Source organism: Cajanus cajan, chromosome 11, assembly GCF_000230855.2.
Source record: "Cajanus cajan strain Asha chromosome 11, NIPB_CcT2T_4, whole genome shotgun sequence".
Lineage (NCBI taxonomy): Eukaryota > Viridiplantae > Streptophyta > Magnoliopsida > Fabales > Fabaceae > Cajanus > Cajanus cajan.
The window spans coordinates 29257549-29282246 of record NC_138527.1 but is presented as its reverse complement, the minus strand read 5'-3'; the positions used below and the strand labels follow the sequence as shown (position 1 = coordinate 29282246).

General features: G+C 34.2%; 2 protein-coding genes across 4 annotated transcripts; one reads left to right on the top strand and one right to left on the bottom strand.

The window, feature by feature from the left end:
• Nucleotides 1-9488: 9488 nt before the first annotated feature.
• On the top strand, nucleotides 9489-11433 carry LOC109801102 (aldehyde oxidase GLOX). The gene has a single exon (XM_020362092.3). It carries the CDS (start codon nucleotides 9598-9600, stop codon nucleotides 11257-11259), a length of 1662 nt encoding a protein of 553 aa, XP_020217681.3. The 5' UTR covers nucleotides 9489-9597; the 3' UTR covers nucleotides 11260-11433.
• A 1262-nt stretch (nucleotides 11434-12695) lies between these two features.
• PLPB (PAS/LOV protein B) lies at nucleotides 12696-16623 on the bottom strand. Of its 3 annotated transcripts, none has more exons than XM_083066149.1 (7): nucleotides 15682-16620; nucleotides 15303-15432; nucleotides 15046-15110; nucleotides 14635-14714; nucleotides 14464-14519; nucleotides 14314-14377; nucleotides 12696-13064 (listed from the first exon to the last, which is right to left on the bottom strand). In XM_083066149.1, exons 1-7 carry the CDS (start codon nucleotides 16217-16219, stop codon nucleotides 12912-12914), a joined length of 1086 nt encoding a protein of 361 aa, XP_082922275.1. In that variant the 5' UTR covers nucleotides 16220-16620; the 3' UTR covers nucleotides 12696-12911. The 3 variants fall into 3 exon arrangements, with proteins under 3 accessions (XP_082922275.1, XP_020216583.1, XP_020216585.1); XM_020360994.2 differs by having other exon boundaries at nucleotides 15225-15432; nucleotides 15682-16619; XM_020360996.3 differs by having other exon boundaries at nucleotides 12925-13064; nucleotides 14484-14519; nucleotides 15225-15432; nucleotides 15682-16623.
• Between the last annotated feature and the right edge of the window lie 8075 nt (nucleotides 16624-24698).

Here is a 24698-nt window from a genome sequence, read left to right as displayed (position 1 = left end):
AAATCTGAGTCAATATTCATTTAAACAATTCAGATTTAATTGGGCCCGCGGACTTATCCGTTTATCCGCGGGCTTCACGGGCCGGATACGGACTTGAAGATTTAAATCCATTTATTTCGCGGACCAGATTTATCCGGCCCGTTAAAAATGCAAACTTTGCGGACCGGGCCTTAAACGGGCCGGACCGGTCCGCATACCCACCCCTAGTAATGAATAATCATGAATTGCCTTTCTTTCTTAAAGTATACTTGCTTAGTCTTATTTTCTCTATCTCCTTTTGAAAAGCGATTTGGAATTGATCGAAAGAAGATTATGTTTGAGATAAAAGATCATGGAGCATACAAGTGTTAAATTTAATGAGGAAATTTAAATTACAAATAATAATGGAGAATGTGACAATAAAAAAATTTACTCAAATAAATTTTTTGACATTATTAATAAGATATAATTACTATATATTAAATTGCTTAATTCTAAAATTTTGGAAAAAGATCTTGTACTTGAAATATATGAAGATTTTCTAGCTGCCTTAAAGAATGTAAAAGATCTGTACAAGATCATTTTGAGAACTTTTTTATTAAAATAAAACTACTTACTTACATAAGGAAACTCTCAAAACTAATTCTAGACGATATCCAAACAAGCTCATACATTACAATTTACAAACACTTGAGAAAAAAGATTGCGAGACAAATGGTATAACAATAATTATCTACAAACCTTATTAAATTTAATAGAAAAAAATGAAAGTTTAAAGCCTAACCCTTTTACTCAACATCAACAAGAAGGAAAGAAAAACTTTTTTTTTTTGTGGAGCTCACTACTAAATGTAATTTGTGTCATTATGGGCAAAAAGAGAGAAACACTAGTGTTATTTTATACCGTGACAAAATTATATCCATGAATATGTGCAAAGTGCAATTATAAATACCCTTAACAATACCACTAGGATGGGTGTAATAATAAAAGTTAGAGAAGTATGTACAGGAATTTTGATAAATAGAAAAATAAATAAATGCCCTTAGCACGAGTAAATTTTTTTATAAAGAGAAAACTTGAGTCAATTTCTTCACTTACTTTTCATTTCAATATTTTTCAAAAACCAAACAATCGAAAAATCATCTTACTTTCTTGCTTTTCATTTTCTCTCTACCCTCTTCTCTCTTCTCTCTCTCCCCTTTTACTTCTTATTCCAAACAGAGAAGAAGATTAATGTAATTTGGGTGAAAAAAAAGTATTACATTGAAAACCAAGAGAAAGAACACATTTCTCTCCTCTTTAATTTCTTTCCTCCCACTTTTTTTTCTCACTTATTCACTTATTCCTTTGATGTCTCATTTCGTATTTAAAAATAACGCATTAACAAATTAAAATAATTAGCATTAAAGAGAACGAATATTTTTAACAAATTATTTAATCGCGTGTTGATTTTTAACCAAAAATAAGAAACAAAACCAATTAAAATGGAGGCAGCAAATGTAATATAAATAGGCTACTTGCTACATGCATTAAATTTAATACACTAGATTATAGATCATTGTTATAAAATGCACCATAGTATCTTGTAAAAAAAAAATGCACGATAGAGAACAAAGATGTGAACCCTAAAAAAACTTAGCCGTCGTCCTTGTAGACGCCCAATTATGTCTAGGGATATATAAATAAAGAAATGGACGTCTATTATTAAGGAATGGAACTCCCAAAGCAGGAAAATAACAAGACAGGACATCAGAGGGCCGAAAGTCCAAAACAACTAATTTTAGTGGCCCAGAACGGGCTGTTCCAAAACCGAAACGGGACGTTTCCAAATCTGGAACGAGTCGTTCCTAAATTGGAACGGGCCATTTTGAGCCACCTAAAAGGCTTAAAGACTCTTGGTTGGAACAGGTCGTTCCAGACCAGAATGGGCCGTTCCAAACCAATCAAAAGGCATAAAAAAACTTGGTCTAGAATGGGTCGTTCCTAAACCAGAACGGGCCGTTCCAAACTATTAAAAAGGCCTAAAAACCTAGTTTGGAATGGGTCGTTCTAAGCAAGGGAATATAGTGTTAATCTCAACTCTAGAACAGGCCGTTCTCAGTTCAGAACGGACCGTTCCCAGGTGCGTGATTAACACACAACGTTCGGATCTAGAACGGGTCATTCCGATTCCGGAACGGGCCGTTCTGACCCATTCTGATGCCTATAAATAGTTGCCTCGGGCACACTTCTTAGGGCCATAAAATTTCATCCAAGACTCCTTAGAGCTCGAAAATTTTCTCTCTCTCTCCTATTGTATTTCTTGAGTTTTGTGAGGCATATTGTAGTGTGAAAGGTTACCGCAAAGCACCTAAAATCTCCATAGTTGAAGATCTAATAAAGCATGCTACGAGGTATTACTCATCAATCTCTTGTTCTATCTTTCTCCTATTTTATTTCATATATTTCTATAATAAACGCAATCATGTAGATATCTTAGGGTTTATCGTGTAATTTAATTTTCATGTAAATAATCATTAATAAAGGAGATTAATATTTAAACTATTAATTCTTTTTACGTTATCTTCATCATAGGGTACAGATTTAGGGCGTTGTAGGGGTGTTTAATACATTCCCTACACGTAACCGACCCCCGAACCCAATTCTGGTTATCAAGGCCATTATTGGACTTTTAGAAACCTTTTCTTTTTCCAATGTTTTGAGTAAAACATTGGTGGCGACTCCATGAACCTATTTTCAAAACCATTAATTAAGGATTAGTCTGGTATCCGGGCATTCCTTAATTGATGATATTTTCAAAAGGATGTCTAAACCATAGGTCGCAAGATCAAAAATCTTCGGGTTGCGACAGTCCTGACCTAGAACATTCAAGAATGAGAACAGTCTGACTTTCACCAGTCCCTTTTCTCCTTATTTATATGGGACCCATATATGTGATACGACTCTTTGATCCTCATCCCCTTAAATGCGTGCGGATCTCTCTCTGTAATGAGCCTATGAACCACATTTATAATCGTAATTAAATCTACGCAAAAATCACGGAAATCACAACCTTGATTAGTTTTACCGGAACTCACTCGTCAATACACCGATGACTAGCCAAAAGTTCGGGTTGTTTGGTCGGATGGGGACTAGGAAGGTATGTACTATTCAACCTTCTCGGCAAATTGGAGACCAGGAGGGTACACAACCCTCCTGGCTTATGCATTAACGAAATGAAGAGTCCCTGATCGGTCAACTCGGCAAATTGGAGATCCGGAAGGTACACAGCCCTCTTGGCTCGAGCGTTAGCGACACATAGAGACATTGATCGATCAGCTCAAAAAATTGGAGATCCCGAGAGTACACAGCCCTCTTGGCTCGAGTGTTAGCGACATGTAGAGACATTGATTGGTTAGCTCGGCAAATTGGAGATCTAGAGGGTACATAGCTCTCTTGGCTCAAGCATTAGCGACACGTAAAGAAATTGATCGGCCTGCTCGACAAATTGGAGATCTGGAGGGTATACAACCCTCTTGGCTCGAGCGTTAGCAATGCGAAGAGCCAATGCTTGGCCAACTCGGCCTAATGGAGGCTTGGAAGGCATTACGATAGTAGTTCCACCTTCCACGCCTAGCTTGCCTCCATACATCATGTCTCTTGGGAATACAAAAGTTTTGCAACCTACATTAAATGCGTTTGACGGCTCATTAAAACAACGCTACGTTTGATGCAAAGTCATCATTATGACTTATTTATATTATTTATTTATTTATCTATTTTATTTAATTTAATTTTTTCAAATTCCTTTAACCAAGGGTTACACTCATTTATTTCGCGACTGTTGGCTTTTGCGGGCTTTTCCATAGGAACTTTGTGTGCCTATATCAGGAGTTTCAACCACGGGAGTTTTACTCTCCATTTCTTCCACCCTTGCATCCAAAGGTTATCATTTGGAGTGGGATCTCCGTCGTGTCGTCCGACCAATGATCTCGCCATCCCCCACCTAGGTACAACTTCCTTTCTTGCCTCATTCCTTCTATATATTAGTTGGTAGCACTAGGTATTGGCAAAAAAGTTGAAGCTTTATTTATTTTAACCATGGAGGAAATTGCGGATTATGCCCAACTGTATCCTTGGGTGAAGCTAGATGTATTGAAAATCCATTCTATTTGCTGTAGTTGGGACTATATGAATGACTTGAGGAGGGAGCATGTGTTTATGCGAGAGGGTAGAGAAGAAGATATCATATGTGAACCTGTGTAGATAAGGAACCTGTGTGTATTGGCCCTCAATCAAGTAATAAAGTATTTACATTTTGTTATGAAACATTGATCACTAAGTTAAAGGTTAGGTGGCCGCTGACGGGGTGTGAATCTGGCGTGTTGAGTGCCCTGGACGTTGCCCCAACACAACTCCATCCCAACAGTTGGGCATTCATTAAAGCATTTGAAGTGTTGTGTTCAGGCTTTGATATAGTACCCAAGACAGATAAGCTTTTCTACTTTTTTGAATATCGGCCTAAAAAGAGACTTAGTTGGGTCTCTGTGAGTAGGGTGGCTGGTAGAGGTATCCTAAGTCTCTTCCAATCACCTTATAAGGACTTTAAAAATTGTTTTTTTTCGAATACGATGTCCTAGTCATAACCCAACCCTGCTTGATGGGTTCCCTCACTATTGGTGTAAGATGCTTAAGGTTTATGGGAACTTGCAAGCTAATGAGTTATCGGAATTCGACCGAGTAGATGTCGAAAAAATAGAGAAGTTGAACACTATGTTCCATACGACCAAGTTTCTAGACTTAGAATTTAGACCCAGGGAATTGAGGATTTATATAGGTAATTATCCAACACTTGTTATAAAGTTACATTGCTTGCAGATTTACTTTGTCATGCAACCCTTTAACGATATGTCTTGTGTGCAACAAATATAATGAGCATGTCAAATCGAGAGTTGAGTAAAATCTGGAAGCAACAGGTTGCTGCGTTGAAGACCTCAACTGGAGTGGCTGTGGATGAAGCCTCGGGTGCTGGTGCCTCATCTTAGAATAGTGGATTAAGCCTAACTCAACCCTACAAAACCGGCTTGTATGGTGAGGGTTGCTTTCCACTTATATACTATTTAATTGCCTAATCTCTAGTCGATGTGGGACTTGGGTTTTTCCCAATACACCCCCCTCACGTCCAGCACTATTAGGCTTGGTACGTGGATAAATGGTAGGTGGTCCTTTTTTCAATGATCTAGGATTGGCGGGACTTGAAATACACCCCCTCATGCCCATGGTGCATGTATCAATGAATAGTAGGTGGCCCTTTTTTTAATGACGGGACTTGAATACACCCTTCATGCCCATGGTGCATGTATCAATGAATGGTGGGTGGCCCATTTTTAAGAATCTAGGATAGCTCTGATACCATCTTAGAATAGTGGATTAAGCCTAACTCAACCCTACAAAACCGGCTTGTATGATGAGGGTTGCTTTCCACTTATATACTATTTAATTGCCTAATCTCTAGTCGATGTGGGACTTGGGTTTTTCCCAATACCTCACACCCTGTCAAGGACAAGGGAAGTGTAGATACCTCAAAGAAGCGTTGCCGAGAGGCTGAGAAACATGGTTGATCTTGTTCAGGAAAAGGCAACACCACAAGATGTGGAGGTGGAATCCATTGAGCGGACCATTTCCGCGAGAATGGGTGATGACTGGGATCCAGTTGATCGTGGCTCTAAAGCATGGCAAGAAAAGTCCTTTTGGGATGCCAAGTTTAACCACTCAACCCATATTCGATCATCTGATTTGCTTGAGGAAGACATGGCTTGCCTGGAGAAATTAAAGGTTTAAAGTGTGGTTAAGGGAATTTAGTCTCTGACCGATGACCTATTCGTGCTTTCCATAATGAATAAGGATAAGGTTCGTGAGATGGCCCGAGAAATAAAGCATCAGGCCAAGAAACTTTCCCAACTTGAAGAAGCACATAGAAACAATATAGCCGATCTGAAATGGGTGACTTCTAAGAGAGATAAGCTTCTAGAAAAGCGTCGAGCCCTTGAAAAGGAAAAGAACAAACTTTAAGAAGTTGAGAAGCAGTTATTAACTAAGGTAGATGCATTGAAGATGGCTAAGGAAAAAGATTTTTAATCAACCCAAATATTCGAGGCCGAGACTAAGTCATTGAAGGGAGAGCTAGCATAGTCCAAAGGTCGCGTGCATGCTACGAAGGTTGATGCTGCCAACAAATTTGTTGAAGGGTTTGAAGCAGCTCTCTCTCAAGTGAGGATATTGCATGCTAGAATAAATTTGAGTGGTGTGGGGTATTTCAAGGAGGTTGTTGATGGAAAGCTAGTTGATCCACCCGAAGATGATTAGGGACGTCCCTCTCGTTTGTTTTAGCTAGTACTTTGACTTTAGGCTTTGCTTTTGTGTATTCAGTGTTTTTGTTTTTGTATTCGGATTCATGTTGGGTTGGCAATTATTTTGACTTATGCCTTGGTTATGTACGTGTTTATTTGCTTGGACTAACTTTTCATGAATAGTGCAGTTGTGTAGGCTTTTATATCAAATGTGTATGAGTTTCGTAATTTGCGTGGTCTGTGTTCACGTGAATTTAGGTAGACAATATGTACGACTCAAGCAGATATATTTCTCGAATGGTTGCACTAGAGTAGAATATAACAAATTCAAAGTAAAATGGTAAGTCAACTTAGCATAGTAACTTCCAAATATATAGCTAGAAAATAAAAGAATTGTTCTAGGAGATAACAGCTAGAGAACCTTTAGTGATGTGAACCTTAAAAGAACCTAGCTATTATCCTGACTTAGAACATTCAAAAATGAGAAGAGCATGACTTTCACCATTCCCTTTTCTCCTTATTTATATGGGATCCATATACGTGATACGGATCTTTGATCCTCCCCCTAAATACGCGCGGATCTCTCTGTGTAATGAGCCTATGAACCGCATTTATAATCGTAATTAAATCTACGCAAGAATTACGGGAATCACAACCTTGATTAGTTTTACCAGAACTCACTCAATACACCAATGACTAACCTAAAGTTTGAGTTGTTCGGTGGGATAGAGACCAATAAAGCATGTACTGTTCAACTTACTAAAAAAATTAGAGATCAGAAAGATACACAATCCTCCTAGCACAAAGAGTCTCTAATCAGTCAATTCGACAAATTGAATATTCGAATGGTGTAAAATCTAAGATTTTTTATATACGTATTATCCTAATCCTTCCTGTTAATTTTAGTAGTTCTATACAATAGTTATATATATATAAAAAGTAATTAAAACATTTATTAGATAGAAAAATGTCATTTCTTCTTTTAACGAACCTAGCTAATGGGCACCACACCACCAAGCAGCCACGGTTTCTCAAAAATATCAATTTGCAGAAAGCATCAGCTTCCAGGTCAATGCTTGTTCAGAAAATGATCAGCCATTGAATCATCACATCTTGTATTAATGGCGGTGTGCTAATTTTGTCACTTGTTTGTGGTGCAAGTGGAGATAGTCCGGATATCCTGAGTAAATTTTAGGTGGATCCAATTTAATGAATTGAATTTATATCGTGGTTCATATATATTCATAAATGTTATATAGTTCATTATACTATTTGACAGATCAAACTCATTATTGTTGTGTAAGGTGAGTTAAGAGCCATCTATTATAAATATATTTTTTTATACAAATATAATTTTGTCATTGTTGTAAAATATTCACCAATTCCATTGCTAACTAATCTTCATTAAAAAAATTTAAATTTTTTTAATTTACAAAACTCATATTTAAAACTTTATTTAAATAAAGATATCCCTTGAATTAACAACTTACTGATATTTTTAACAAATAGAGAGATAAATATTATTTGTACCACAATGCACAATAGATTTTATATAAAAAAAAATGAAATATAATAAGTAATATAATAAAAGTAAATAATAATATATGGATATTATTTTATACATAATCTGCGAATCTCATACATAAATAAAAAAGAATTGATTTACATTAATTAAAAAAAAGTTAATTTGTATCATATTTAACTGCACGCATCTTGTTCAAAAAAATAAACCTTTCTTTTTATTTTCATTGAAAATCAATATTAAGAAGGAAAATGAGTTATTGATAATAAAAAGGCTCAATTAAATGAAATTTGTTAGGAATAATATTGTTAAAAAAAATACTAAATTAAATATTTAAAATTGATATTTATGCGAATAATTTTATTATTTATATTTGACATCAGAGAGGGTATATGATATATAATATTTCCTTCGATCTTTTTTTTATATATAACATTTTAAGTATTTTTTATAAGAATTAATTTAAAATATTTCTTATATTAATTTTTATAAATATTAATTAACAAAATTCATTTTCTTTATCTAATAAATAATTATCTAAAAGTCTTATTAATATTAAAAAAAAAAAATTAACTATTTCTTTTTAACTATAATGAATAAGGTGATAACTAATGAGTACTGGTATCTGATAGGCAAAATTGGTTGATGCAGGTCAATGTATGATGATGGTTCATAAAGTTGACAGACACCACCGTCAATATTCCCAATTGAAATGTGTGAATTGCCGCAAAACACGAAAAGGTCTCATTCAGTCTGAGACATGACCTTTCTAATAAGTAATAACCAACATGCACATACTGTTGCTGTGTCCCGCTAGCCATATGGCACATAACCCCACACATTCAATCTCTAACAAATCACCATTTCACTTTGCAACTCGTAACTACATTCGTATATGCCGCTTGCTCCTTTATTTCACACATTCTTTTTTATAAGCATATATAATTTCTTTCTATTATAAGTGTAAAGTAATACCTTTCATTACCCATTTTATATTTAAATTTAAAATTAAATATTAGTCTTTTAAAAAATTACAAGTGTTAAATTATTTAAACTAATAATTTCATCATCCTTTTATTAATTAACTCACTCAATAAATAATCACTCATTCCAAAAATAAATAAACAAAAAGATTCAGATAGTCAAACAAATTAAAATTTAGTTGTGATTTTGAGGGTAAATTTAGTTGTCCATTCTTTCTTTGGGTTTTTCTTTTCTCATCTTTTAAGTTTTAACTGTGAGTTCTTATTTTGTTACTCTTGTATTTTTCCGAACAAACAATTTGCAAGTGATTATATATGTGTCCGCCCAAAAACCCTCGAAGGGGCCCCCTCTTCTCGCGAGCTGAGCTGCATCCCTCTTTCTCTCCTTTCTTTATTACTCCACAACAAACCACCATATCCACAATAAATTCATCTCTACACTAGTCTAACATAAACCCATTTCTGTTGAGAGCGATACTAAAAAGAAAAAAAAAAGAAAAAAAAGGGGGCAAAGGCCGGGATAATAATAATGCGTCAACGTGACTATATAAATGAAGATAATTTATGAAACTAATATGATTATAATAATATTAAACTTAATCTCCTTAAATAAAATCTTGCATTCGAATCTTAAATATAAAAAGTGTAGTTAAGAAGGAAGACTCGACTAAATATACATGATAGTTCTACTATGTGGTCTTCACTGGTTCTACTATATATATATATACATGTATAGTAGTTACATAATAGTAGAATAAATTCTCTGGCATTGAGAAAAGAGCAAATGAAAGCAGGCACGATGGCGTTCAAGATCAAGAACGGCACATCTTTCTTGTTCGTCATCCTCAGCTTTGGTATATTTTCATCGACAAGAAGCACAAAGGGGGGACACTGGGTGGAGGTGCAACGCAGCATAGGCATCTCCGCCATGCACATGCAGGTAATGTTCGACAACAAGGTGGTGATCTTCGACCGCACGGACTTCGGCCCCTCCAACATCTCCCTCTCGAACGGTCGCTGCCGCTACAACCCGCGCGACATGGCCCTAAAACTGGACTGCACCGCGCACTCGGTGCTCTACGACCCCGCCGCCAACACCCTCCGGCCCCTCACGCTCCACACCGACGCCTGGTGCTCCTCCGGCGCCCTCACCCCCGACGGCACGCTCCTCCAGACCGGAGGCTTCAACGACGGCTACACCCGCCTCCGCTCCTTCACCCCCTGCCCCCACCACGACACCTGCGACTGGCGCGAACACACCTCCCACAACCTCTCGACCAGCCGGTGGTACGCCTCCAACCAGATCCTCCCCGACGGCAAAATCATCATCGTGGGTGGCCGCAACTCCTTCACCTACGAGTTCATCCCCAAGGCCAAAACCGACAAGCCCTTCTACTTTCTCCCCTTCCTGAAACTCACCCGCGACCCCATCCGCGGCGAGGAGAACAATCTTTACCCCTTCTTGCACCTCCTCCCCGACGCCAACCTCTTCATCTTCGCCAACCGCAACTCCATCCTCTTCGACTACACCCGCAACAAAGTCCTCAGAACCTTCCCTCTCCTCCCCGGACGAGAAAAGCGGAACTACCCCAGCACCGCCTCCTCCGTTCTCCTCCCGTTAAACCTAACGGCCCTTAACGGAACGCGTTTACCGGTTGCAGAAATCATGATCTGCGGCGGGGCTTACCCCGGTGCTTTCACCTTGGCCAACAAGCTCAAAATATTTCTAGAAGCTTCCAGAACGTGCGGGAGGCTGAGAGTGTTCGACGCTAACCCTAAATGGGTCATGGAGAACATGCCCATGCCACGTGTCATGCCGGATATGATTTTGCTTCCGACTGGGAATGTTGTTATTTTAAACGGTGCCATGAATGGGACCGCAGGCTGGGAGAATGCGGTGAACCCGGTTTTCTATCCGGTTTTGTATAAACCCGGTTTGAGGAGCTTCGAGATGCTGTCTCCGGCGAGTACTCCGCGGATGTATCATTCGTCTTCTGTGCTTCTGCCAGATGGCAGGATTTTAGTGGGTGGGAGCAACCCTCACAGGTTGTATCACTTTCGCGCGTATTACCCTACCGAGTTGAGTTTGGACGCGTATTGCCCGGAGTATTTGGGGGCGGAGGCGGAGGCGTGGCGGCCATCCATTGTGGCAGTGAACGATACGGCGCCGTATGGGAGGGTTTTTGCGGTGACGTTTTCGTTGAGGGAGTGGCTGGGAGGGGTGGCTGTGACGCTTGTGGCGCCGTCGTTCACGACGCACTCGTTTGCGATGAACCAGAGGGTGGTGGTGCTGGATGTGGTGGGGGTGAAGGAGGTGGCGGAGTTTGGGTACCGGGTGGTGGCGCGTGGGCCGCCCTCGCTGGCGGTGGCGCCGCCTGGGTACTATATGCTTTTTATTGTGCATGCGGGAGTTCCCAGCGCTGCGGTGTGGGTTCAGGTGAAGTGAGGTTTGGAATGATTCAGTCGTTCATGCATGTGGATATGTAATGTACAGCAAAGGGGTGACTCTGGTTTAGACTTTAGACTTAGGCACCATTCTTTTTTGTCTATGCTGTACATTTTTTTTTTAATTTCCCAATTCGTTGGGAATTTTCTATTCTAATTAACTTATCCATGAGTATCGGTGAATCTTATTTTACCCCCCACTTTTCTATTTTTAATGTAAAATATATTTAAAATTAATTTTTTAATAAAAAAAACTACATAATACCTTTGATTTCGATTTGGATTTTTATACACAAGTACAAAAAGAAAATCCTCATCATATCGATTATTTATGATATTAATAAAGGAATATCACATTTTAGTGTATTACGTAAATTATAGATACTATTAATAGAGGATATCTCATTTTAGTGTAGATAAATTTTGGATTAATTTATTTTTATAATTATTTCTAAATTATTTTTTATTATTTATTTATTTATTTATTCTTTTTTTTTTTACGATATTGAGTTTCTAAACTTTTTTTTTCTTCAAATAACTATTCATTATATTTTATTTTATTTTTAATAGAGAGGCTATAGTATAGATAATGAGTTTAATATAATGACGGCCCACGAAATTAATGCGGTACTAAATAATCTCAAATTATTCTAACTAATCAATAACAGGCGAAGTTATTTATTAACTACATTATTTTATTATAAATATATGATTAAAGGCATTAAGAAGGGGTAAAAAGATAGAGGATGAACTCAATGACGAGTTGATGACGTAAGTATAAGTTTATGTGTTATTTTATTAATTTATTGTATTTGCTGGATTTGATTGGTTTTTAGAAGGAAAAATAAAACTTACTTTAAAAACTCTCGGAAACAATTATTGTTTTTCAGAGGAAATTGTTCAGTAATTTTGAAATTAAATATAATAACTTCTTAAAAAAGGTTATAAAATAAAACTGTACCTTAGAATCAATTTATTTTTAAGATTAAATAACACATGTTTAATCGTTAAGTATTTTAAGTATGAAATAAATTAAATATAAAATCGATAAATTATAGCTTGAAAAACTTTAACATGGATTTAGTTCCTCTAATTGTTAATAATTAAGGTTTTAGTCCTTATAATTTCGTATTATCAAGGTTCTGATCCATTAATAGAAGGATTGGAATTCAACTAAATGTGTATTCATACGAACTATCCGCATCAAGTCTTTATCTACGAATTGCAATAAAGGCTGCCATTGCGTTCTTTTCTTTAATGGAAATACTGAAATATGGCAATATTAACAATATTATATAAGGGTCACTGCATGTGCCGTGTCTATTTTATCAAGGGAGAAAAAGACGGTCACAGTGCCTCAAAAGTTTAAAAGATAAGGTGAAACTAGTAGAAGTCAATTTTTATTGCTACATTAGGGAAATTGAAGTTCCTTTCAAATCAGTCCTTGAAAATATAACACATTTTATTTATAGACTTTCAATGCAGATTGTTTTCTTACAATTGAGAATGCGGATTTCTTTTTGTTCACAAATTAGTTTTTGACCTTTCTATCATCTCAACAATCACCAGTTGAGATTGATCATTTTTTCGGAATAGATTATATTTTTGGGAAGTAGGCATATTATATGGAAAGAATTCACGTGATCCTTTTGACTAAGACTTCGAAGATCCCGCAGACATTGATAAACTCCTCACTGCAACCTTGACTACACCAACAACGCTAAGCTGCCTCTTCTCAGGACTCAAACACTGGCCATCCTCGTTTTTATAGTCGTCTTCTATTTGAACTCCCACAAAGTATGCAACCTGAATAAACATAGAACTCAGTAACCATTGGTATGATTAATAGAGCTTGGTCCTCGACACTACTTTCACCAAAAATTTCACCATTAAAAAAGGACCAGAATATGTTGGTCATCATTTTGCACAAGGATTCCCAGTTTAGCTTGTATAGAAGTAGAATAGAACTGGGTAATAAATCATCAAATTCAAGGCACGTAAATGTGAAGGAGAACTATCAGAGGATGCATAAAACCCACATATGAACCTGAAAGCGTCTCTTCCCAAAGTGCATGTAATGGATCCGTGACCAACTTAAATCAGCAAAGGCCCTTGCTGATTAGAAGTGTGAATTGAATTCATAGGAAAACAAATCCACCCAATTAAATAATTGATATTTGGTAGCTCAAATAAAAAGCCTGGATTAGTCAGTAAATTCTTCGCAGAATAGATTGAACAGGGAGGCTAGACCTGAAGTTTTCATCCTTTTAGCCACAGAACAAAAAGGGTTATGTGGAAAAATCCAGGTATCAAATAGGTTAGCAAAAGACCACATTTTCGCATGTGAAATTGTTACCAAGCACAAAAATGGACCAGAAAAATTATCCAAATAACCAAGACAGAATTGCGAATATTTATTAAGCCATCAACTACTTTCAGCTACTACTCTTCACAAGACTTTAGCCATTCAGATTATATCAATCAATAAAGTCAAAGGTTGGTACTTGATGATTTACAATAGAGAAATTTCCAATGAACCAATATTGAATACCTTGTAACATTTTTGGAGGGTGGGTGCAAATAAGATTAGTGAGAACTGGCAAAAAGCAACCAAATAGTATCAGTTTTGTTCTATATGAACGATTACCTTCTTAACAGCCTAGCCAGAAATCCTAGTTACTACGACAACAAAATGATAAGAAGCACACAACATCAACTATGAACATTCTGCTTCCCCGATCCAACTAACAGAAAATGATTTTCCAGACCAGCAAAGCACTAGTTATGCAAAAGGAATGAGAAATTTCAGAGTTTAGAATCATAAAGGGTATACTTGATCCAACAAAAATAAAATAAAATAAAATTGGTACTGTCAAAGCAGCAAAAAAGTAGCTGTCATCTAGTTGCCAATAAAAAGACCGTATTCATGTTTGACTGTGTTAAAATTCTCTCTGCTGCCCCCAATCAGACTGAGGAAAAACAAATGACTGACAGAAAATGAAAAACAGGGATTTAAGATTTATACTTCAGCTAATAAATAGTTTGTCAAGATTACCTTCCCAGAACCATCACGAACGGGTGAGATATGAAGAAAATTCCAAAATGAGCTTTTGTCCTTCCTGTTAGTGATGCAGAAAACTAAGTCAGCATATTCAGTAAATAAACTTCACAGCTTATGCAGCAGAAAAAAAAGTGAAGTATTAACCTGTAATTCAAAATACGTACTGTGCATGGTTGTTCAGTTCTTATGTTTTCCCTTATCTGTAAGCAATAAGTAAATGGCATAACCACATGGCCCATCCCCATCGGTCTGAAGACTAGAAGTTGCTAAATTGCAAGACAGCATCAAAAAACTATGGCAAGAAAAGTGTATTACCAGATGTAAAGTCGAGGTATCAGTATCAGTTCCACCTAAAAATCTACAGTTGCGCCCCAAAACTTCATCTCTTCCATAACCTATTCAAGTAACATGACAATTGACAACATAGTAAATCTGAGATACTAGGCTTCGTATCCTTACATGAGATGCCAGAATTTAGCTATAAATGACCATGAGGCTCTTATTAAGGCCTAGCTTAGACAAAATGAATCAAACTTCTCTTGCAAGCTCAAATCAACTCATACACCTAAGCTTCTAAAGAAGTTAGATGAGGGTATACAAATTGAAGTGCATAAGTTGATTTTAATTCGCGAGAGAATTTTACCTTCTTATTTTTTGTCACCTACAAGTACTTACTGAGAAGTTTAACCAAACAAATATATACAAGGTAACTAATGGTTTTAGAACCTGTCAATTTCAAGAAGGCATCACTAGCATAAACAATAGGCATGTCCGGTAACCGCGGATTAGTTCTGCAAAGAAACTCAACTCAATAACAAACAGCCAACAAATTAAGCCTCTCCAAAAAGCAGAAAGCATGAGATAAGAAAAGTAATAACAAAAACCAGACATTTCCAAAAACTCACAATACAAAGCTTTGTTTGATTCTACCAAGAGAAATAATCAAGGAAGTGCTTAAAAGACCCACGTCAGGAGTGCTGCACCTCTTACTGCACACCAATCTCCCCGTGACCTCACTGTAATGGGTCAGCACAGAAAAGACATTCTCCATGGCAGTAACCGCACTCCGCTTCTCCTCCTCATTCGCCTCACACGGCTCTTCTCTCTCCACCTCTGCATCTCACAAATAAAGCCATCCAATATAAAATGCATTCAACATTTAACCCTTTTCTTTTTTAATTCATTTATCTCCAGTCCCGAATAAGATAAGCTTCTTCACAAACACTTACGAAAGAGAAAAACAGAAGAAGAAAAAAATTAAAGAAGTTACTAAAGAGCTTCTTCAAATTAACTTGTATAAAATAATTTCAATTTATGAAGATGTTTCATTTATAATTGAAAGATTGTTTATTTATGGTGCACCTCTGACATCACGATCTTCGAGCACTTGGTCGAAGGAAGAAACGCGATTGAGTTCGGATAAGGAGTCGGCGCAGACTTCCTTGCGGCAGCAGCGGAAGGCGAAGTCGCGGACGGGGGAGGAGGCGTGGTGGCGGAGGAGGGGGACCTGGACGGCGAGGAAGTGGACGACGGCGCCGGAGAGGTGGCCGAAGACGGGGGAGACGCGGAAGAGCATCCAAAAGGGCGTGCCGTCTTTGCGGTAATTGAGCAAAACGAGTTGCGCGGTTCGTTCGGCTCTGACGGCTTCGCGGATTTGGAGGAGGGAGGCGCGGGAAGTGTGGGGGCCCTGGAAAAGGGCGGCGGTGCGGCCGAGGACCTCGCGGCGCGTGTAGCCGGTGAGCTTGAGGAAGGCGGGGCTGGCGAAGACGATGGGGTGGCCGGGGAGGGAGGGGTCGGTGATGGTGAAGCAGTCAGGGAGGAGGTCGAGGGCGTGGCGCGCCTCGCCGGAGTAGCACGTCTGGAAGGATCGTTCCGCTGCGGCGACGCGATGCTCCTCCATCTCCGTTGTGTGCGGTGGGAGCGGAAGCGGAAGCGGAAGCTTGGGTGATGGTGATGATTATTCTCCTCCTGCTTCTCGCCGCGGTTGTTCCCAATCCCATGTGAACTCGCTCGCTCGCTCTGCTTCAGCTTCTGGTTGTGGTGCTTTCAGTTTGTGCGTGGCGCTTTGGGCACGGAGAGGGTTAGCATTGTGGGAGGGTAGCCATTAAGGGGGAATTATTGGATGGAAAAAAGAAAGGGGAAGGGGTAATATCAATTATGAAATATGATTTGAGTTGGGTTTAGCAATAGCAGCAAATGGAAACTCGGTGGACAAGACAACGCAGACTGTCACTACCACAAGAGGAAGTAGCTAGCTCATGGAGGAGCCATTTCCCTACACCCGAGTCACACAAATTCCCTTTTTTCTTTTTCTTTTTCTTCTTTAATAAATAACTAATATATATATTCATTTCAAATATTCTATGTTTAATATACACATTTTAATAAATATAATAATTAATATTTTACCAGAAAATACAACCTTATCTAAATATTTATAAAAATACCATATTAAAATATATAAATCAATAGGTAAAATGTTAACCGTAGCATCTTTTTGCATTCAGTTAAAGAGGAAATATTATTTTATACAAAAAGTTGGCATGGTATAATACTTACGATTCTGAAATGGTAATGTTAAAAATATCTTGACAGTAATATTTTTGTAACAAAAGTTAATAGAACTTAAACGATAAATTTAGATGTCATACACTCAAATATGATGATGGAAGAAATTGGTTTTTTTTTTAAAGAAAGTCATGTAAAATTTATATCAACTATTATATGTTAAATAAAAAATTTATATGTAAAACTATTTTTAAGATTTTTTTTAATAAGTGGATTTTTAGAAAATTTTAACTTTTTATCTAATTTAATTTTTATTTATTATAATTAGTTATGAATTAAATATAAATAATTTAAAATAAATTATCAATGTATAAAATATTCTTTTGTTTTAATAAAAATTATTTATCATAAATCTAAAATATAATTTATATTTTCAAAATATTTATGTATACTAAACTTTAAATATAATATTATATATAATTAATTTATTATAAATTTTAATTATATATAATTAACATATATATTGAATAGACTAAAATGCTAGTCTCTTAAAAATATTTCCTCTAATTTCTTTTAATGAGGATTCAAACTAACATTCCAAAATATTTTAAAAACTAAAAATATATTTTATCCATAATTTAACAAGATTTGAAGCGTGCCTTCCAAAATTTGGGCCAATCATCTGATTCTAATCATTGTCAAGCTCTCGGGTCGACGTATTAGTTATCCAAATCAAATTGTATTTGACGGCGTTGGGAGTCTTTAAATACTATGAAAACTAGAGACTAAAACAAGGCACTATACTATGGTGTTGGAATCATCACTCAACTTAAGGATAAACCCTTTCATTATCCAAATAAATAAGAAAACACATTTTTTAATAGATCAATTATAGACAATTTTTACCAATATTAATTGACATAATAATAATAATTTACATTTTTTAATTAAATTAAATTTCAATCTTAACTTTGAGTATAAGTTAATAAATCATATTGAGGTAAAAAATTTGCGCTGTGCGTCCACAATCTCCAACACTAAAAATAATCTCCAGTTATGAAAAGATATTTGAGTCTGTGGCCGATATTTTTCTCAACATTACAAAAAAACATTAATTTCTTTAATCTTAGTACAATACTCGGAAAAGAAAATTATGAATATGGAAATGGAAGAGAGTCCAACACGATCTTTATGTGAGTGCATGAATTATTAAGAATAAAGTGCAAGATATTTTTTCAGATATAGCACGGTTTCAAGTCAAGTAAATGGACCAGTGAAGCAACAAGTACTACACATACACAGAAAGGAAAATGGGGAGGCAAAGGCGCAACCATACGTCTGCCATTTTCCTTGTACACAAAAAAAAATTGTTCACCAGTCATTTTCCATTAACAGCGACGATTTTTTCACTTTATTTTCATTGGCTATGCGTTATGAGCAACGATTCTGAATCTTCATACGAAAGATAGAATTGGAAAGTAACAAGTCCTTGAGAAGTGGTTAGTGTAGTATTGGGTTGGTTGGTTTGTGCAAAGTGCAACCAAGATGGGACCGTTAAAAGAGGCGCGCACGAAATGAGGTAAGGTAGGGGCGAAATGGTCCAAGTGAGTTAGAGGAGTAAGGAAAAGTAAAACAAAAAATCCATGGTGGCATTTACTCGATTCTTATCCAATCCTCGTCATCACTTAGTGTACATTTTGTTAACGTGTGTGTTTCGCTTTGGTTAAGATGAAGGTGCTACTTGACACAGGACGTCCTGGGTTTGGATTTGGACTCATGTGAGGGAGGTGAATAGTCCCAATCATTGGATTCACTCTCTATTTCAATATTCCTCGGTTATAATTGATTTTTTTTAAATATATTTTCCATCTTTTAAATTTCAAATAAATTTATTTTTAATTTTTAATTTTTAAAATTAGTTTTTTTAACCGATTTTAACATGCGAACTCCTTCTTTCAAATTTTGCTATTAATCTTTCAGATTTCATCTTAGTGATAATAATACTTGCCCCTTCCAAAAGCAAAACAAAGTATTCATCTCATCTCAGTTTTCATATTTCAAATTTGGCTATTTAACTCTTTTTCATCTTTCAATTTATTCTATTTAACTCGATGGTAATTTTTACACAAAAAACTTAAGAATATACAAATTGAAATTCATTTAGTTTTACACAATAAACCAAAAAACAATGATACAGGTCTTGATTGTGTGTCGTTGGTATTCTGGTTTCTTTGTGGATTGTCAAATGAAAACTTGGACTTGTGGGTTGAAACCACCAACATGGCGCTTGAACTTGTGCTGAAAATGTCTAGCAATAACCTTGACGGCAACAAGGTGGGTGCTTTTGCACTACACTTTTTGTTGTCGATGCTTCAGCCAATCTGGAGCTATTTGAGTCACGCTTTTTAAAGTTCAACTCAATCTTAATTATTTAAGAGTTGGTTAGGCTAATATATCAGGTTAAGTTCAAAATCTATAGTTTTATGCTCGAGTAGTCCATAAAAAATAAAATTAAATTGTAAAAATACAACTTATTTAATAACACAATGACCTTTACAAGTTATAAAACAAATATAAAAACGAGGAGCGGAAAAATTAAAACATAAAGCAAGACAATAGTTGTAAAACAAACGATAGCACGAGTGAATACCAGAAAAAATATAGAGGAAGAACACATGATATTATTACTATTAGTCAAGTGAATGGTAGTGTGACACCCTAAAGGCTAGAGGGTATTACTAAACTACACCTGGATTTCTTGGACATGAAAACTTTGAATATAAAAGTATTATTGTTCATGCAGAAAACATATATAATTCATACATGGAGAAACTCATAAACAAGTTAAAATATTAAACTTAACGATTACAACATATTGGTATTAAACTAAACTTTACTACCTAAGACAAACTTTCATATGTTGGGAGGCCTAAAACTCAAACTTCCTCTCTTGCAAGTGGCTTCAAACTCCACCACAAAGGAAATTTACCAATTTGTCCTAGAAAACATGAAAACTTAAAGAAACGAGACATAAGTCTTAGTGAGTTCTTTAAGGATTGGGTTGTCTCTTCTATCTTAGTGATCATTTTTCTTAATTATCATAGTTTTATTCTGGTATTTGATAATGTTAATTTATACTTATAATTATTGTTCATTTTACATTAATAATATCAATTTTTCTTTAAATTTTAACTAGTTAAGTCATCATTTCAATAATTCTTTGTAATTAATTAGAACATGATTATACCATTATTTAATTATACCACTAATTTTTATTATTGGCTAACATATTTTTAGGAAGAAGATTTGAAGAATGCCGAGCAAGAGAAAGTGAAGAAAGAAGAATTAAAGAATGTCTTTATGAAGACTGGTTAGCGTTGGGTGCCATCTTACCCACACCCAACACCAACTAGACAAGGAACGTATATTTATCTACGTTGGATGTCAGCATCTTTGTCCATGTCTAATGTGACCTTGGTAGAGGGGCTTCTTCTCTTTCTCGTGTGCTTGCGACCGACATGGGTTAGATTGCATAGGACATCATTTTAATTATGTGACATTTTATCCCTCTCTCTTTGAGGGGTTAAGAATCATCTTTCCATCTTTGACACTTTGGACAAGTTGGGACTTATCGAGTGGTTGATGGGGTTCCCTCCATCACCTTTAAGCTCCTCCTTAGCTCTTCATCTTTCATGACTCCATTTGTTTTTTTTTCATTGTGTTCTTTAATTATGGCAATGAAGAGCTAATTTCATCATTGTCGAGGTTATATTTAATCAACCAAACTCTCATGTAACGTGTATTGATTATATGTGTGTGTCTCTTTTCATTTCAATATTTTTATTATTTCTAATCTTGATGTTTGTTGTGGATTGATCAATCATAAGTTGATATTTGATTCATTAGGTGTTAGAAAATATTTTTTGTAATCTAGAACCAAAACAAAATACCTAATGGAACTTGTATCTAGGAATAGAACTAGTCTCATTATTAGTTATCTTAAATCATTTTAGTTAATGAAAGTTTGTTTATTAAGTATTTAAGGGATTGATACTTAATAAGAGAACTTAAGTTCTTTATTAGAGTTTGAGTAAACTAGTAGATTGATATTAATATTAACATTAAATGTAAAGAAGATTTGAGTGTTTTAATGCATAATAGTGAGGTTGGGTGAAATTTAATCCCAACATTAACATACTATTTCATTCTTTTTCTAAATCATTTTTTAAGTATTTGCAAAAATATTAAAAAAAGAACTTTATATTTCTTTTACATGATTTTTACTTCTTTTATCAATCAATATTATATAAAGGAATTTTTTTTAGTCTAAATTAGTTATTAGATGTGTTTATTAATGTATATTACACAAATTCCTTGGAAAACAATATTTATCCATCATTAACTACTTTTATGACTGATACACTTGCCAAAATCTCCTACCAGTCTTCTAAAATCATCCTAACCCATATTTGAATCTTTCTCATCGTAAGCTCACTCATAATTATTATATAGACTTATTTTTACTAATATTATTGGGTACGTAGAATTGACCATTATATTCAAGTCTAACACCACTAGTATTCTATGACATTACATCTAAACCTCAAACCTTTACCTCTACTTTATTGTACATCCATTCCGATTCCTCTTACTTAACTTATACTTTCTCATACATCAAGTGAAAACTTACATTTCATTTATTTTAACGTTGTATTTACTTGTCCTTGCTAGACTCATAAATTTTTTTTGGGTTATAACCCTTCGCACATTCATACGGTAGCCTATAACATTATTAACCTACATTCTTACCTAATGAATAGACTTGCATAACACCAACTCACTATTAGCTAGGCATAAATATAATACCTTATCATTTACGTTATGATTAATTAATCTGATAGAATGCTAATTAAGAAAATATATAAAATTTATTTAAAGAATTGCACAAAAATTAGAAATTAATTTTAAGGTTCAGAAACAAGCAACAAATTAAGATAAAGACTAAAAATTATTTGATATATACTATAAAAAATTGATTTCACTAATTTTATCGACATAAATCCTCCTTAGTTCTTATTTAATTTCAATAATTAAACAATTAATTCAAGAGTTATCAATTTTACTTAAACCCTAATAACTTGAGTGATAAATTGTAAGTTTCTTAATAAACATCTCAATTCTTTGATAAAGTTTATTAAACAATACACATTAAGATTAGAGACCTAAAAATCGATGATAGTGTGTAGCAAGACAATGCTAATAAAAAGTCATAAAAGAATGTGATAGTGGAGTATAATAAAGAGCGACAATATGGCCACTACGACAAAGTATGATCACAAAACATAACAATAGACCATAAAATTTAATCATAACGACAAACTAAAGAAAGTGAGGAGTAAAAATTTAATTTAAAAATAGGAGAAATAATATGATGGGGAAAGGAATAGCATATTTATGTAGAGATAATATTAATGTAAAAGTTAGAAGTAATAAGTTATAATTCACTATATAAATCATTTATATATTATGTAATAGTATTCCATACTAACCTTTTATTATATCATAAAAAGTATAAGATCAGTGTCTCACATTACTACCTATTGTTGTTGCTTCGATGGTAAGGAAATTTCGAGCTGATCTGCACACTGTCCATCGCCCTCGCCACGTGTGCCTTTTTTTGGATCACTAGTTTGTGAGAACTGCACAAGGGAGCTTCATTATATGTCATGCAGTGATTTTGTAACTTTTATATTTTGTTTTTTTTTCGTTTGGAATCTAGAATGCACTAATTTTAGTAATTTCTGTAGCAGATCCAGTAGCTAGCTACAAATACTTTAAAAAAACACTTCAAGCAAGTTTTGTTTTTAGCGCCAGGACAAATGATGAAAATATCATATTCTAAATTGCTTAACATGTATCATATAATTTTGATGTGTTGGTTGAGTGTAACAAAATGAAATCTCGTATTTATTAAGTTTCGGGTTTGTTTTTAGGGTGGTATCTGTACTTAAAGGTGATTCCCTAATTCTGGACAAAGTTGCAAGTTGCCATCTGAAACCTTTGGCTTCTCTTTGAATGTAGTTATCGTACTTTGAATTAGTACTTATATTATATGATTCATACTTTGTATTTTATAGTGTAGAAGTGCAGTTGGTAAAGATATTTTTGTGTGTGGTATACAGTTTTCCGCTTCTTGCTTTTATTGATAATAAGTCTGTTTGTTTATATATAATCATAAAAAATAATTTTAATTAAGATTACTCCCCGAAACCTTACCAGCTTACACCCCTTTAAAGAAATCATGCAAGGACATTTCCATGTTCTTTTAAAAGTATAATTCCACCAATGATCTTTACTTTGTTATAGGCTTTTTGGCTGTCTAATATTATCGTGTATTTTTTGTTAGCCTATGATATTTAACCCATATTAAAAAAAAACAGTAATGTTAAGGTAGGACACATGAAAAAGAAAAAGAAAACTAAATTGCAAACATAAACCTTTTTTATTGTTATTTTTTTTAATAAAAGAAAAAAAAATAATGGGTGTATTACTTCTTGTGTGCTGCTTATTGTACATAAAATAATCATGTAAACTACTTCTTGAATACCGCACATTTTTTGAACCACATACTTGTAGTAAAATTATTACACATGTTTTAGACATCTACAATTATTATTTTTACTTAGTTTTATTTAGCTCTTTTTTAATGCAGTACTAATTTTAAAATTTTTGAATTTTAATTTGTAGATGTTATTTTAAATAATTTGAATTATATTAGCAAATTAAAAATAATCTTAAAAAAGTGTTTTATTCATATATACCAGTACAAATATATATATATATATATATATATATATATATATATATATATAATAAATAGTAGTTACTTATTTCACTCAATAACTCATGTTTCATATTACATATTAAATTTCAACAATCTTAATTGTTAAATTATAAATTTTTATTAATACAGATAAAGCCCACGAGAATTTTAAAATTTTGAAACTATTCGATATCTCGTTTTATTAATTCAAATTAATGTATAAAATATTTAAAGTTATTAATAATTTGAATTAATGAAGTGGAGTATCAAACAATTTTTAATTTTGTCTTAAAACTTTGTAAATTTGATCCATACATTAAAAACTTTTAATTTAACATTCAAATTGTTAAAATTTGATGTAGAATATAAATTATTGAGTGGAGTAAGTTTAAGTAGACTTATTTCACTCAATAACTCATATTTTATATCAAATATCAACGATCTAATCGTCGAATTAAAAATTCTTGACGTATAGATGAAATATGCAAAGTGTAAAAAAATTGAAAAATATTTTATACTCAATTTTATCAATTGAAATCAACATATAATTTTTTTTTATGATTATCCGTCAATTTGAATTAATGAAACAAAGTATTAAATAATTTTCAAATTTTTTACAAATGTGCTAACTTGATCTATGCATTAAAAATATTTTAATTCAACAAGTTGAAATTTGATGTACAACATAAATTATTGAACAAAGTAAATATAACTATATTTACTTTTTGAGTAAGCGAATATATTCTCATTTATAATTATCTACCAGTTTGAATTAATGAAAAAAGAATACCAAATAGTTTATAACTTTTTAAATATTTGCATATTTGATCTATGAATTAAGATATTTTAATTTTTAATGATTGAATTCTTAAAATTTGATGTAAAATATAAATTATTAAATAAAATAAATTTATATAAACTTACTCTTAAAGTATATAAACTATGATAATATTAATAATATCTTTTATAATTTAGACTCTTTGACTCAAGTATATAAAATATATTTTTAAAGTTAGATTATTTAATTTGAAAAAAAGCCATAAAGATA